Genomic DNA, 15,651 nt, shown 5'->3' with positions numbered 1-15,651 from the left:
ATCTTTTCAGTCATAGAGCATTTCCATTCAGTTACATAAAAAAAGTCTTTGCTCAGGTTCCATGGAAAATAAAAACAATCAAACACAATCCTTGCAGTGTGGAACAGAGATTAAAGGAAGGAAACAAAAACAATATGAATCTGAGACTGATGAATTCAAGTTTGTTCTGGGCAAGCCTTTCCAGCTTTATTTAATGGAAAGAATGGAGTGAGTTACAACAATGCTCACTAAATCCTTCCTGAAACAAGATCCGTAAATCCAGTACAAAGCTCACATCGAACATAACTGTTGGCATTAACTGTTGCCAAAAGGTACAAATTCAACCATCAATTTTTCATAGAAGCAGTTGCATATGTTAGTGCAGGTGTACATCAAACTACAAGAAATGATTGGATAGGCAGGCAGAAAAGATACAAAACCAGAAACTGATTGCTTCAAGTAAGATACAAACTGTAAGAAGCAGAGAAGTTAATGCCAGATTTGCCACTGCTCAGTTGCATTCCCAGACTTGCGGCCAACTTAGCCCTACAGCTTCATTCTTCCACTGACTTCCAGGTAATATTAATAAAAGTAGCTAGGAAGCTTCCACAGTACCCTTCAACAACATTTTCTTTTTTTTTCCAGTGAGAACACTCTTGTGCTACAGAATTTCTTCTCTGCCCTAAATATTTCACCTGGTTGCTTGCACAAAGAAATTTAACACCAATTTAAACTGACAGCCACAAAATGTATAGACCAGTCACATTGTTGTCATGCTAGTGGATTAGTTTGAAGATACTAATGCATAGAATTTTTCAGTGCAGTCCTTCCACTACTAGCCAGTGGACCTGCTGCTGCAATGGTTGTTACAGTGGATTTCTCTCACCCAAGCAAGCGCCAGCACTAAGTTCTTGTAATGTTTCCTTCTCTCTACAATTCAGACTATCTCCTATAGTCCTAACATATCGCAACCTCATTTGGCTGAGTACAATGGAAAGAAACTAACTTAGCATAAATTGTTAGAAGAGTTACCTAAGCTGGTATGTGGCCTTGCCAGAGCAAGTGGGTGAAATGTTTATATGCAGGCAGCAAGAGAAAGACCTCTCCAAACCTTGGATCATGTGTGCTTTTTTGCTTTCTTTGCCTTTTTTTTTTTTCCCTTTTCTTTTTTAAAAGGAACATGCTAGCAATTATGTTCTTGCTTTTCTACAAAGATCAGAAGTGCTTATGGGAAAAGAACACCAGAAACTTCTCATTTAATATTAAAAGTGCATGACAAGAACTATTTCATTCCTTGCTCACCAGATCTGCCTGATGTTGGTGTGCTACCAGGCTGAGGGCAGCAAAGTGCATGTCAAGTGTATTCAGTCTCGGGAAGAGAAAGCAAGGGAACAGAAATACAGTGCTTTTATCCCCCCCCCCCCAACTCTTTTTTCTTGTATTGTGAGAGAGGAGAATCCCAAGAGAAAGCTTGAAACAAGCCCATTTCCTACAGCCATATCCTGTTTGCCAGCTCTGATACACAGCTCCAGGCAAAGTGCCCAGTACAGGATAAGAAATTTAACTAAGAAAAAACTGTATGGACCAGGATCTAGATACTAAGAGAAGCACAGCAGCTCAGAAATAAGCCACCTATAGAAAAAAACCCCCGATACATCCAACCTTCAGTGACATTTATGTACAGTCTGTACATACCTACATATTTTGAGATACTATTGTCACAGACAAAAGGGGAAGGAAGAACAAGTCAGGAAAGAGTCAACTCCTGAGACATTCCTTAAGCATCTTATCAAAATAAAGAATGTGCATAGCTGATACTGCCTTTTACTTTTTAAGCTAAATTAAGTCTAAAAGTCCACCTTCATTTCATTTCAATTTCATAGAAAAAACACCCTAAAACCCCAACCAAGATCTGGCAAAACATTTCAGTGAGAAAATGCTTTAGGAGGGAAGCATTCACAGCATAAACGCCTTTAAATAGCTTCTTTGAAACTTGATTCCATTCACCTGACATACTATCTCAATATTTGACAAAGATTATTTGTTAGAAGTAATTTCCAGTCAAGGAACTGTGTGCTGTGTGCCAGAACTCTCGCTTTCCAAGTCGAGGTACAGTTAATAATATCTGCCTTACGACAGCACCCTGGTCCCAAAGGTACCTGCTTCCGTTGGCTGCCTCCTCTCTCCTTCTCCACCTCTGATGCTAGAGGTCCTCCAAATTTAACATTTGCAGATCACCCTGTGCACGTGCTTTACAAGACCACAGAGTACAGCCTTTCCACAGCGCAGAGGCCAGCTGGGGCGCAGTGGTGTAAGTGTGCAAAAGAGCCTTGCACAGAAGACTGCACAGCCCATGGGAGCACACCAGCAGTTAACAGCTGCCACATTTTGAGTGCAGCCAGTAGCACAGCTCCCAGCAGTCACTACCTGAAGCCACCATGGTCTGCAGAGACGTGCCTTGCTCTGCAGAGCCCATAAACTCCGCTTTCAAGTCACTTTTGCTTCCTACAGTAAAACAGGAATTCAGAGGTGAAATATCAGCGCTACATGACAGGGCTTGAGGTGTCAAGCTACTTTGATGATTTTATTTTGTTACAGATTGTTGCAGTGCAGAATCAGGTAGAAGGTGAAGCTGGACTGTGAGAAATCTTAAGCCTCACAGCAGCAAAGGAAAGGCTCAGGAGAGCTGACAATTAACTTCTTGCACAAGCTTTCGTCCCTAGTATGCAGTACTAAAAATTCTTCTTTATGGTTTGGAGTAGAGGCAAGGTGTAAAAGCAAGTATCCTCACTGGGATATGCACTCCTCCATGAATGGATCCCACAGAGTTTTTGCAGATTTTAGTCCTTCTGTACCCAGAATGAGGAAGCTGAAAGAAGCTATTTTCAGATATATGTTGGTATTTGAGGCAATCCTCCATCTGTGCTGACTGTTCAGACTCTCATTCTGACACGCACCAACATGCAAATTCAGAACGGTCTATTTCAGTTCAGCAGACAGAAATAATTGCAACAACAGAACTGGACTTGAAGAACTTAGACCTTTATCAGGTGAAATATGCAAGGGGAAGCAGCTCCAGAAAGGACTTTTCTTCAAGTTTAAAGACAAACAGAAAAAGCCTGGCTTTTCCTTTGGAGAAAGGCAAGCCACACCTGTGTCAATAATCTGTGGTATTTAGTACTGCAGGGAGCAAAGAGTCTGCCGCAGCATGTATGCCTGGCGGGGAGGAAGGAACAAGCATGTCCGTGGACATGTCTCATCTTCCAAGCAGCTCAAGCGCTGGATTGAAGCCAGCAGCTCTAAAGTAGGTAAGCCAGCTTCAGAGACCAACAACACTGTGATCTATCTCCCTCTCAGGCAGAACTGGAGACACAGAAGTACATGGGGCAAGGGGCAAAATGATCAAAGATGCCAGATGCTGTTTTGTTTCCTGCATACAAAACTGTTTAACCACCACTGATATTCTCTGGCAATAACTAAGGTCAACCACCTAGTTAACAAATGGGAACCAGGTATCAGCTGTGTTAACGTCTGAGCACTCACTGTAATTGTGTAGAGGACAGCACTAGAAGCTGAATTAACTCTACTCCCCCTAAAGGCTCTCTGGATGTAATGCTGACTGCTAAACTGCCAAACTCTCTGGTTCCCTTGACAGAGTGCTAGAAAACAGCGTGCCAAAACCTAAAACAAGGGGAAAATATGTAGAGTTGGAGGTGCAGACAGCATTTTACACAGTTATATTAAGAGGAAGCTAGAATACAGAAAAAGATGAAGCCAAGACTGCAGTGCTTATCACTGCCACTCTCGGGCTGTGCTCACAAGCAAAGGAAGAGGGGGAAACAAACCACTGGAGATCTAACCTTAACCCTAGCCCTGGAAACTGAACACTTCATGCTTTGAAAGTGTTTACAAAGTATGCAGCACAGCCATGCATAACACAAGGCCATTTTTAAAATACAGCTGCTCTTTTGCCAGTTCTGCCCATCAGAGGCCAATACTAACCCAGATAGCACCAAAAAGCTGGGGGAAGGGGGCAGAAAAAAAAAACCACAATGAATTTTTTTTTGTTTCTGATGAGACATTGGGAATGCCTTTCCACAACACACTTACAAACCAGTTATATCCTGCCAGATCCAGCCACCACAAGAAGACTAATACACAGCCACTTCAGCCATCGCAGAGTGCGCTGTTTTTGGTTGGAACAGCAGTTTTAAATATATGTTCTTCAGCTATACGACCTTTAACATATTCTAAGTGGAATTTTTAAGACTACCTCTCAACAACTGAAAGCATCGAAGGCTGGTGTTTCTTAAGTAACCTTCATAATTTGCCACCACCAAAGCAAAAGATTCAATTTATTTTCTAAATCTTACTAATGCCAGCTCCTGTTACACAGCTTGCTGTGGAATACCTAAATGGAACAGCAGTGCTTTAATGGTAACACTTTTCCCAAACACACTTTTTCCGCTTCTGTAGAGCAAAACACTTGTACTTGAGATGAAAGTTACTGAGTAGGTTCAGGCATCTTTTGAGAATCTGGCTTGATGAATGTATCTTGAATTCAGAACAATTAATATGCCTTATCAAAATAAGAGTTAATTACAGGGATTACATTACTGCATGCACACACACCCACTTACTGGTTCTTAGCACTTACTGCTTTTACTTTAAATCAAGATAATTTTGGTATTTAAACAAACAGGTTAATGGGCAGGCAAGATAAAAAAACATTGCAATCAAAAGCTTCTATCTAAGTATTAGTACACACCTACACATCATAACACAGTAAAATTACTTTACAGGTATGCTGGATCAATAAAAGCTAAACATAATAAAGAGTTGATGCTTATCAAGAGGTGGTACTTAGACACACTTAGAAACATAGTATTCCTCTGAAAATTTGACACCCTTCTGCTAGATCCCAGCTTGGCCGGCTCTCCATACAATACCACAAGGATGCAGAATAGACCCTTAAAACAAAACCAGAAAAGGAAAACATCAAACTAGCCACCTGCTTTGAAAAACTGTTACCATGTGTCAGCTATTCACTTGCCAAGGGAGTGGCAATATTTATCAGCTTTCCTGCACTGGCTAGTCCTGATACCACAATCAAGACCCAAGAGTTAATGATTTCCCCCTGTGAAAACTCCAGTGAACCAAGCTGCAGGGCTGGGCTCTGTCCTTGATCAACACTTGCAACCTGTTATTCATCCAGCCCTACAATATGAAGTACAGAATCCCTCAGGTAAGACTTGGAGCACAAGGTCAGTATTTCATTTAAGGTTCACTCTCCTTCTTCGTGCAGGGCTGGTCCATTTAGTGAGCTCTGAAGGCTTATATCTTATTACTGCATCAAGGCTGTAACCATAGCCAGCTGCTGGCAAGAGCCCAAGCAAATTGCACTCACTGCACAGCCCGTTAACCCTGATCATTCCAAAACAAAGCTGCCAGCAGAACACCAAATGAAAGACCCATTTCCAAAAAGTCCTTTGTTTTTGTACCCACAGCTCCATCATCTGAGGAAAGGACACAAAGAACCCATCCAGGCTGTGAGATTCTGTCTTTTTAATGCCATGCCTTTGCCAACAGCTTCTGTTGACCATTTCTTTTCCCATCTAAGTAGAAGGCTTTGTTTCTGAAGTGCTTTTAAGACAGATGCTTGTTCACAATTGGTAACTGCTCACTTAAAAGCAGGGACCCCTAAAGTGATTTTGGTCACTAACAAACGCGTCCTGTTCCAGAGCCTGAGCACATCCATCCAGAGTGAAATTTGGAAGAGCAGTTAGTTTTAGCTAGATTTGAATCTCCAGTTTTTCCATGAGTGCCTGAAGCACTTCAAAATGCAGTTACAGGATGTGATGTATCTGACTTTGCTACTTTAAGAGGAGGATTCTGCTTTTTGCTGCAAGCACACAGCATTCAGGACTGGTTCACCGTGCTTAGTAACAGTGAATCCTATGGGCCAGAAGTCTGCTCTGGAAGAATGCTTTCAGATGACTGATGAAGCTTAAATATTCTTCTACTCCTGGCACACACTTTCCCCCAAACAGGTGTATAGAAAAGTCTCCACCTATTTCTCTCTGAGGGTAGACAGAAAAGACCAGTTTGACATTACAGTGTTTGAACTTGAAAAGCTTATTGTAGACTTTCTACTCAGCAGAAAAAACAACACAATGAAAGCTGCAGTCCCACCTAGCCCATTATATTGACTTCACCTCTAGTGAGGAACAAGGGCTGTACAGACAGATGCACCTTCATCAAGATCGAGAAGGGCATACTCCCTGGAATCAAGATAAAAACCTGAGAGAAATATAAATACCATAGGTAGGGTAGAAAAATATCTCCCCAGTGGGGCTATTTGAGGCCATTCTCTCCATCATCACTTTACCAGACAGTTTTTACATCATTCCCCACTTTGTCTCCTCAGTCTACACCCACAACTGACACCAACTGAACCTTCTGGAGGTTTTGTGTCTGCTACTATCAAAGTGCAGAATGAGGCCAAATCACCAGCAACACGGGAACTCCTCCACACAACCTGGTTCAAGTGTCCTGGTCAATTATTCAAGATATAATCTCAAAGTAGTTCATTCACTATATGTACAAAGAGGCAAAACACCAGAGAAAAATGCCGAATGTATATTCAGGGCTTGAAAAGACTACAATTAACTGATGAATTGCAACAGTTTTCTCATTCATGCATTTTAAAGGATTTACCTTCTGCATACAGTCAGATTCAGACCCTGGAAAAGCCCTAGCCACATATAAAGGGCATGTGATATCTATTTAAACACGTTTCCAGGTCTGTGATATCTTACAACGTAGCTGACAGAGCAAGAACAACTATGCACTCAGCTGGGACAAAACAAAATAAAGTTATCCGAAAGTGCTAGCAAGTTATAATCAAGCGCCTCACTTTTTGCCACACTTTGGATTTATAGTAACTACAACTCTTACTCACTGGTTATCATAGATATTGCAAGCTTAAAACAATGAGGAAGAACGAGGAGAACACTGCCACTTGGTGGAAAAGGGGGATAGGAAACATTTGCAACTGCTCCAATGATGTTCCATCTCCCCCCATCCCGAGTGAATTTCTTAACAGCATGGCTAGTGCAATTCCATCAGTGCCCCACAGAATGCCATACAGCAACACACCTGCTCTACTGCCAGCACAGCACTGGGCTGCCTTGCAGTATGCTGCATAGCAAAGGTGTACTCCCCCAAATGCCAGCTGGCTATTTAGCTAGAATTCAAAAAAACCCCAAAAGTCCAGAGGATGCTATTGCCTTTTTCACTTAAGTATGAAGACATCTATTAAGGATGACATGGAAGTCTGAAACTGCTGAAGTTCAGATTTGCTTCCCTGCTAATCTTCTCAAATCCTCACCCTTCATGCTGTGCTAGGATATAGCAGGAATTACATTTTACCTTTTTTTTTTTTTAAGTTTTACTTTAATTTATATTTTCAGTTCTTGTAGAGTTCCTATTGCAGAGTATACGCAAGATACCAAATGCTTTTAATACATTCAGTGTTGCTTGCTTCCCCACCAAAGCTGAAACACTGCTCCATGACCATGTGTAGCTCTTCAGAAGGGCAAAATGCACTTGGAGAGTAGGACACAGAACTCACTGAAATCAGAAGGCTTTTTAAATGAGCCAACATGAAATGTCAGCAACGTATTAAAGCAGTAGCCACACAATTCAGTGGTAAGAATTCTGTAATGCATCATTACTCAGACAAGAGCTACTACAGTCTGATTTTGTTCTCTCTTGCTAGATTTTTTCCCCATTGCCCTGAAGTACTAGAGCTCTTTTAGAGGAGTCAGAAATGCATACAATTGCAACAGGGCCCTACTACAGAGGTTGTGGTGATGTACAACATATCTCTCTTTTAAGGAAAACTCATCTATTCTTCTTTCACAGTGCACATTGGTATCCAGCGGTTTTTACAGAAACATCTTGCTAGCATGCTTACCAGCCACAATGGCAAAAACTTAGAAGTAGAAAAAGGGTAAGAGATTATCTTTTCCTCTCTTCCAAAAAAAACCGTGATTTATTTTCTTGTGACAAGGAAAGCAGACAATACATTCCATTTCCAAGTGTCTCCTACCTGTATGCCAAAGGCATTAATGGTATTCCACACACTGATGCAAGAGACTTCAACTGCAGTACAGCTGCCAAGATTTTCAACTATGTATCATTATAAACCCATAAAAATATTGTGGACACTGGAAGAAGGTGCTGCTACAGAACTCATTTAAGCACAATAGCTAAACACATTCATTTGCCTTCATCTTGTCCTATCAAAGCCCTATGCTAATTCAAACACTCTACAGAATTTCAGTTTGCAGCACAGTCCTCTGGTTTTCTTAGCAAGGCTTAGAGACTGCCCTTGAGGAAGTTACTGGATAAAAGACCCTTGCAACTGTCATTCACTCGATATCCAACAAGACTGCTTATATTGCATGGGGGATTGAGCTAGCACAGAAATTTGAGCACAATTCTCTATAAAGTTTCAAATGGATTTGGTCTTTTGACTGTCTTCCAGCTATTAGCCTGATATATGTTGCTATGTGCTGTTAAACACCTGTTTTTCAGCAGAAACAAGATGTAATCCCAAGATAAAGAGAAACTTCCACTATTTATGACAGCTATCATCTGGGGATCTTATTTCACTTTTTTAATTTCAAATACAACCTTTACAAAACGCTTCATTCAGATGGACAGAAAGAGAGCTGGAGACAAGTGAATTGATTTTGACACATTTCATGACCTCTAGGAGCATAAGATCGTTTATTCATTTAGCTGTTCTATAAGAAGAAAGTATTCCAACTAACACTGATCCTAAGAGAAGTCTGTACTGAATACTCCATCTCCTAGACCACTGCAAAATAGGCGAGAAGCTGTCAGAAAACCCACCTCAGACCTAACGTACACGATGGCTAAGTTCATGAATGTAGGTCTCGATCATGACAGCCCACAGCCTAACTGGTAACTACCTTTGGCAGAAGCCAGAACTAAAGTCAAAAAAACATATTACAGCTACAACAAGGGAAGTATGAAACTAGCTAAGGAATATCACAAATGAACACCAAGCCATGCTGTTAAGACTTATTCCTCTTGTACTGAGCTTCCCCCCCCACCACCATACCACACTTCCAAATACCTTTAGGTCACCAGCCTCAGGTTTTTCAGTCTCTGAATCGTCATCTTCCTACAAGACAAGAATTTACAGGATTAAGCTTAAAGAGCAGGCTTGGCAAGTAACTGCACTTACAGCAAAGGGCTTGCATTCAGCAGCCCAGCAGTAGTCCAAGACCCTTTCCACAGAAGTTAAATTTTGCCCCACCCACTCATGACCAGAAAAAAAGTCCTATAGTCAGGGAAAGAAGTATTTGTTTGTTTTGGTTTTTTTTTTTTTAGGCAAAAGCATCAGTCAGCAGCAGATGTACCCTGCAAAACACATGCAGCTCCTGAATGCTCAGAACTAGACAATACGAAGCAAGAGAACTGGGGAAAAAGCATTTGTCATTTGATAATTCTGTCTTTTCCAGTTTGCATTTGCCCCCGTTTAGCAGTACTCACAGAAAAAGCAGCATTTGCAAGATCTGTTATACTCCCAAGCATACATCAGCAACACACAGAGGACACACAGTTGGCCTGCCATCCAACCAGACATGCAGGCTTGGTGAGGGTCTGGCCTAGCACCAAGTTCCAAAGATCCGGTGATGCCAGCTGACACCGCATCTTTCTTATCTGTAGTGCTGTTGCAGCCTCGTTTGCAGATGACATGAACAGGGCAAAGAACAGGGCAAATTTCTGCCCTGCGAGAGCCTGAAATACTGAACTCAGCCTTGCATAAGATTTTACACTGCGTGAGAAGCTCCAGCTTTGGTCCCAGCTGGTACATAAGCCTAACATTCTACTGTCCCATGAGCTACTTCACTGGGGATCCTAGAGTTACCTATGTTCCTAGACATAAATACATCGTCTGGGTTCAAAACAAGTTTGAGGAGCAGAAAATGTTCTTCATGCTCAGACAACTCAGCAGAATGGTTTTTCCTCCAAACTTTGCCACAAATTTCAACTTTGGCCCCAAACCAAGAACTTGGTGTTTCAGTTTCAAAAAGAAAAACAAAAAAGTAGTGAGATGATTACATGCAACTCAAAGGAAGATTTTACAACAAAATGCCCACCTCAGAGTATTAGCACATGAGCAAGTTCTGGCAAGGGAAGCTAGAGAATGACTACACAATAATGTCAGTAAGTTTTAATTGCCTGAATTAACGTGCATATCCCCACAGAAGTGGGACATCAAACTCCTTCACTTCAGCTGCTCTCCAGCTTCTTTCTGAAACATGCATATATGCTAATAACTCAGTCTTAACTGTCAAAGTTTAATAACAGTAAATATTTAACTAGAAAAAAACCATAGTACCAAGTAACTTGGCATTTATCACAAATGAGATTCCTCTCCCCTCCACAGTCCCACCTATATTATAAAGATAAAAGTCATTTTCAACAAAGCAGCAATGGGTTGAATCATTCACGTTATAGACAGGTAACTGAAACAGCTCTCAAAACCTCCTAACCTAGCAGGGGACATCTCTGAAACATCAACAAACAAAGAAGCATTACTGAGAACTGCCTTTGAAAAGACAGAGGCTTTTCAGTCACTGTTAAGGTAGATAATACAAGCACAAAGTTGTTTAGATAAAAGCCCAGGACAATCTAAGTCCAACTCGTGCTGCTTTCTAAAAACAACAACTCATAATCAGTATAAACTACTAGCACAAGCAATATCAAGGTAACTCTCGATTCTGGTCAAAGAATATTTAATGCAAAACCAAGCATTGCTCTCCTGCAACAAGACTGGAGAGAAGGCACCCTGTGTAACCTGCGCACATCTGTACAGTAACCACAAACATATGCAAGACCTACGGGCTCACACCAGAGTGACTTGATCAATTGCCATTACTTGACAGCAAGTTGTACCTCCCAGATAATGGACAGCTGCAATCTGCACTGAAAATTGTGCATGCAATAAAGGCTACTCCATTCACCTGCCCATTTGTCAATGCAAACTAAGCACAGCTGATCTTGACAAACATCTGGATCACACCTACCACTTTCTTCAAACTAAAGACATCTCATTGAAGGAGGGTCTACAGGTTTTGGATATAAAAAGAAGGATCACTAAAGCAGTAAAGAAACATTACTTTACTTGGCCAAAGGCCAGGAGCAGCCCCTGAATACTATTGCTTGTATCTTCTCCAGTTAGCAATAGAACAAAACCAAAAGCAAGAACAAGAGAGAGACAAATTTCTTGTCTGCTACTTGGGAAAACAGATGGCAGAAACAGTAAGTGTCTCATAAGAGACTGATCTAATGCACACAAAGTAGACTTTACTGAGGAAATGTTATAGTAACATAACCCTGTTTCTTTCATCTACCGAATAGCCAAAACACTAGAACAGGGACAAGATAACATATTCTTAATGTGGTGGTAAGCAGAAAGCTGATGAGAAAGAAAGGAGACAAGAACCTCACTCCCCAGTCCCCACAAACTTATCACGTTGTTCTTACAGATACATGACAGAACTATATAACCTTTTGTGTATTACAGCTGCACTTATAGGCAGTGAGCTACAATGTCTCACAATGCATCAGCTGACTCGGTATTTAGGTGATGTTATACACATGCCATGCACCTCTGACAAACAAAAGCCACTCACACCTAGACAGGACACTGATACATCAAGGTAACCTGATGTAGTGAGTGGGTTGAGTTATACATAAAAGAATAATTTAGGACATCACAGAACTTTATTCCTTTTAATCCTCCAACTGACCATGCAACAGCATATTCCTTTTACGAGGTTCTCATATATGTCAACTATGTTTAAAGAATAATTTTCATTTAGTGTAGCTGTTGATTTGTACCAGCCTTTTTCCCATAAAAGTCAAATGCCATCAGCACAGTTAGTAACAAACAACACGAGCTGCGCCAAGCTGCTGATGGGTTTTAAGGCAAATGCTTTCTACTTGAAAACAGAGCAAATATAAGTATTTTGAGAGTGCCAAAACCGACACCAGGAGTCAGATATTCCAGGTTCCATCATGGTTGCCACTCAGAGGCTTTCTTTGGAGAGAGAAAAGCCTCTGCAACGTGTGAAAGCAGTCAGGGCAAGCTCTCGGAGCACAGAGGTACTTACTGACTGCCTGCTGTTCTCATCATCCTCTTCTTCATACCCGTCCTCGTCCCCCTCCAGGCGGGTGAAGTCGTCGTCTCCGTACCCAACCGAGACGAGGCCGCCTTTCTCTCCTAAAGAGGAAGAGAAAAGGAAAACCACGAGGAAAAGGGAGGTGGCAACGAGTGGGGCCTTCCTCTCACAGAGGGGAAGGCGGCGGGCCGGGGCGGACTTCCCCCGCGCGGCCCGCCCCGGCCCGCCGCCTTCCCCGGCCCTCTCCCTGCCCTCACCCGTAGCCGCTCCCCCATCGCTTCCCGCCGTCCCGGCCTCGCTATCCGACTCCGGGTCCGAATCCTCAGCATAAACCGCCAACGAGGAGAGGACGCTCCGCTTCGCCGCCGCCATCTTCCGCCTCCGCCGCGGCGGACTTCCGGCGCGCAGTGATGACGCGCGCAGCGCGGCTGCCATAGCAACACCGCCCGTCTTCTTCCGCCTTAAGCGGGCTCACATTAAACCGGGAAAGCTCCGGCGTCCGCGCACAGCGAGAGGAGAAGACCCCTCAGCGAGGCGGAGCAGGGTTCCTGTGGGGGAGGGAGAGGAGAGATAAAAGGTGCGCGGCCTGTTTATAGTGGGGGGGGGGGGGATGGTCCTTTAAGAGCTGTTTCTGACGTCATTACGCGGCGCCACGACAGCAGCTGCCGAACCCTGACCAACTGTGAGAGGGTGGGGGTCGGGGTCGGGGTCGGGGCGAGGAGGGGACGGGACGGGACGGGACGGGACATGAGGCGGTGGAAGGATACACCCTGCGTGGGGAGGGGGGTGTGGGTGAGAAGGACCCCGTCGTGTCCCGTCCCCCCACCATGTCGGGGTGCGGGCGGGTTTGGGGGGCAGCGGGGTCCCCCCCACCGCTGTGGCCCTCCTCAACCCCCAGCGGTACCCGGCCTGTGCCCCATGGGGAGGCCTCAGCGGGGGTCTGTCTCAGAATAAACGATATTGGGGTTCCCTCCACTGAGGAGGCCTGGATAGCATCCGGGGGGGGGGGGGGCTAAAAAAAGGGGGGAACCTGGCAGGGCAGCCATGGGGGAGGTCGCGCAGGTGGCAATGAGACGGGGCAGGCCTCAGCCAGAGGAGGGTGACAGCATTCAGGTTGAGCGTTGGTTCCTGTCACTGTTCACAGCTTCTCTAAGATGAGCGGCGAGGCTCCCCCGGGCCTAGAAGGCAGGGTCCGGAAAACACTGCGAAAGGTCTTTGGGTTTGAGTCCTTCAAGACTTTCCTGCAGGAAAGCGCGACCATGGCTGTGGCGAGAGGTGAGGCTTGGCATCAGAAAGATGTGAAACATATCTGGTTTTCCATCTTCCTGTGAGGGTGATACTGCAGGAGCTGGTGTCGCACCTGTTTTGAGGAGACGCATCACTTGGACTAGGCAGGACCAGCCAGCTCTCCAAGCCCTCTGAGGCCTCTTCTGCTCTGAGATCATTTCAGCGGCACAGGAGCATGAGCATGTGCTGCACACAAACTCTCTGAGCACAGCTTTGCCCTGCCTGTTTTCCTTTGCATTCATTTTGTAACACCACTATTGCATCAACTAGGAAATAGGAAATGTTAAAGTGCAGTACTGTTGGTGTCTCCTCTGGAGGCATCTGCCAGCATGTTTATGGTCAGATGAGGTAAAAACTGTTCATAAATGTATACATTTTCAGAGTAAACCTGTCCTTGTGTTAGAGGTGATGCCAGTAGAAGACTTGATTTCCTGGCATCGTTCATATCTGTTCTCTGAATCATGTGGCCGTTATCAGAAACATGATTTTGCTGCTGTTAACATATCGACCAGCCTACCGCTGTTGGTTGGACAGGCAGCTCACACAAACAAGCTGCTAGCTGTCAGGTCCCCTGGCAGGTCTTGCAGTGCGAATCAGAACAGTGTCAAACTCGGCATTCAGGATATAATTACAGTTTTCATCTATCTCCAGCAGCTATGCAGACGTGCTGTTGACAACAGACCAGCCAAAACTGGTGTTCTGCCAGCAGGGTGTCTCTGCCTATTAACATTGCATGCACTGGCATCAACCTGACTTGCAGTGGATACTGTTTAGCGCAGTGACAGTTACTAACTGCACAATATTATCTATGTGGGTGAGATTTCCAACCCTTATTTCTTATGAGGTACCTTTGTGGGACAAGCTTTAAGAGGATGTGGTAAAGATCTGTCATGGGCCTGGTAATTTGGTAACTGGAGGTCTGAAGATGAGTGAAGGCAGCTCGTCTGGAAGAGAATTAGCATGAATAACTTGTTTAACTTCTCTTTATCTTGGTTTCTGTGTATCTTCTGGTACTTTTGTAAGGCTGTTTCTAAATGTTTACAAAGCAATCAGAGATTCTTTGAAGGAAACCATTGCAGGCATGCAAAGTATTGCTATGCTTTTAGAACCTAAAATGAAGTGTCTTTTGTTGGTATGCCACATGGTACATGCACACATACGCTGTTTCTCACAGTTTACAAGCCATTGTGCTCACCCCTCCAGACAGGGCCCTGGGAACTCACCACCACTCAGTAGCCTTGAGCTTTCTTCTGTTGTCTTTGCAGGCGAGAAGGATGTCTTTGTATGCATGCCCACAGGGGCAGGGAAATCCTTGTGCTACCAGCTTCCTGCAGTTCTGGCAGTGGGCATCACCATTGTCATTTCACCTCTGATTGCACTGATTCAGGTAACTGTCTCCTGTTAGCTGTGGAAAAGCATTCAGTGAAGGGGGTTGCGAGATGCTGCAGGCACAGCTGCCTGTTGTCTTTCTGTCCCTGAGTCTGCTGTTGGCCTCCCTCTGGATTGTCATCTTGATGTTTCAGTGTGTTTTCCTTACCCTGGTGATAGGTGAAGAGACTGCAACTTAGCTGCAGAGCAGAGTAACTCTGGTGTGATACTACGCAGCTCTCTAAAAGGAGGTTTTTCTTCTTTAATAATAACCTAGTGGTTTTTATAACTGAGCCTTTCTCCAGTTTCTCCAGTTGTGTTTCACCTCTAGTGTGCTATACAGAAGCAGCAGAGTACCTTAAATGGACCAAACTGTATCTTTCCCCAGAAGAAAACTGCCATTTTACCTATAAAGTAATAACTCTGGGAATGATGAAGTTGTCTTTGAGGGCATAATTTGTTCTGCATCAAAATGTCTTTTTGTTGTGGTCAGTCTTTCTGTCATGGGAAGAAGCTGGTTTAGCAGAGCTGCTCCTTGAGCACTTTCATCTGAGACACCTTTTTTTTCCTGTATTTTGCCTCTTCTACTGTTTCATTACCAGTTCAGAGAAACACCTCCCTGTAAGAGCAGCTGTAGCATTGCTTAGACTTCTGTAGAGCATCTGATTAACACTGTATGATATCTGGTGTTGTAGGCTGCTGTTTTGGGTTTTGTGGTGTTTGTTGGGTTTTTTTAACTACTTTACAGTCTTAATGTAATACATTTTAAGAATTGAGAGCAGGGTGGGTG

At 43.7% G+C, this 15,651-nt stretch overlaps 2 protein-coding genes across 12 annotated transcripts in view; one reads left to right on the top strand and one right to left on the bottom strand.

The window, feature by feature from the left end:
• SAP30BP (SAP30 binding protein) overlaps positions 1-12,629 on the bottom strand; it is a 31,946-nt gene extending 19,317 nt beyond the window's left edge. For 2 of the 3 annotated variants that reach the window (XM_075044551.1, XM_075044549.1), the window contains exons 1-3: positions 12,464-12,629; positions 12,198-12,307; positions 9,149-9,196 (exon numbers count right to left, since the gene is read on the bottom strand). In XM_075044551.1, the coding sequence (XP_074900652.1) occupies positions 9,149-9,196; positions 12,198-12,307; positions 12,464-12,578 (273 nt within the window). In that variant the 5' untranslated portion in view covers positions 12,579-12,629. The remainder of the gene's footprint in view (positions 1-9,148; positions 9,197-12,197; positions 12,308-12,463) is intronic. The other variant, XM_075044550.1, reaches the window with a different exon arrangement.
• A 23-nt stretch (positions 12,630-12,652) lies between these two features.
• The window catches only part of RECQL5 (RecQ like helicase 5), a 39,725-nt gene continuing 36,726 nt past the window's right edge, over positions 12,653-15,651 (top strand). For 3 of the 9 annotated variants that reach the window (XM_075044542.1, XM_075044538.1, XM_075044548.1), the window contains exons 1-3: positions 12,858-12,896; positions 13,351-13,481; positions 14,759-14,880. In XM_075044542.1, the coding sequence (XP_074900643.1) occupies positions 13,361-13,481; positions 14,759-14,880 (243 nt within the window). In that variant the 5' untranslated portion in view covers positions 12,858-12,896; positions 13,351-13,360. Of the gene's footprint in view, positions 12,784-12,857; positions 12,897-13,267; positions 13,482-14,758; positions 14,881-15,651 lie in introns of those variants that run through there. The other 6 variants (XM_075044545.1, XM_075044539.1, XM_075044540.1 and 3 more) reach the window with 6 other exon arrangements.

Source organism: Buteo buteo, chromosome 13, assembly GCF_964188355.1.
Source record: "Buteo buteo chromosome 13, bButBut1.hap1.1, whole genome shotgun sequence".
Lineage (NCBI taxonomy): Eukaryota > Metazoa > Chordata > Aves > Accipitriformes > Accipitridae > Buteo > Buteo buteo.
This window is presented reverse-complemented; position numbering and strand designations above follow the sequence as displayed.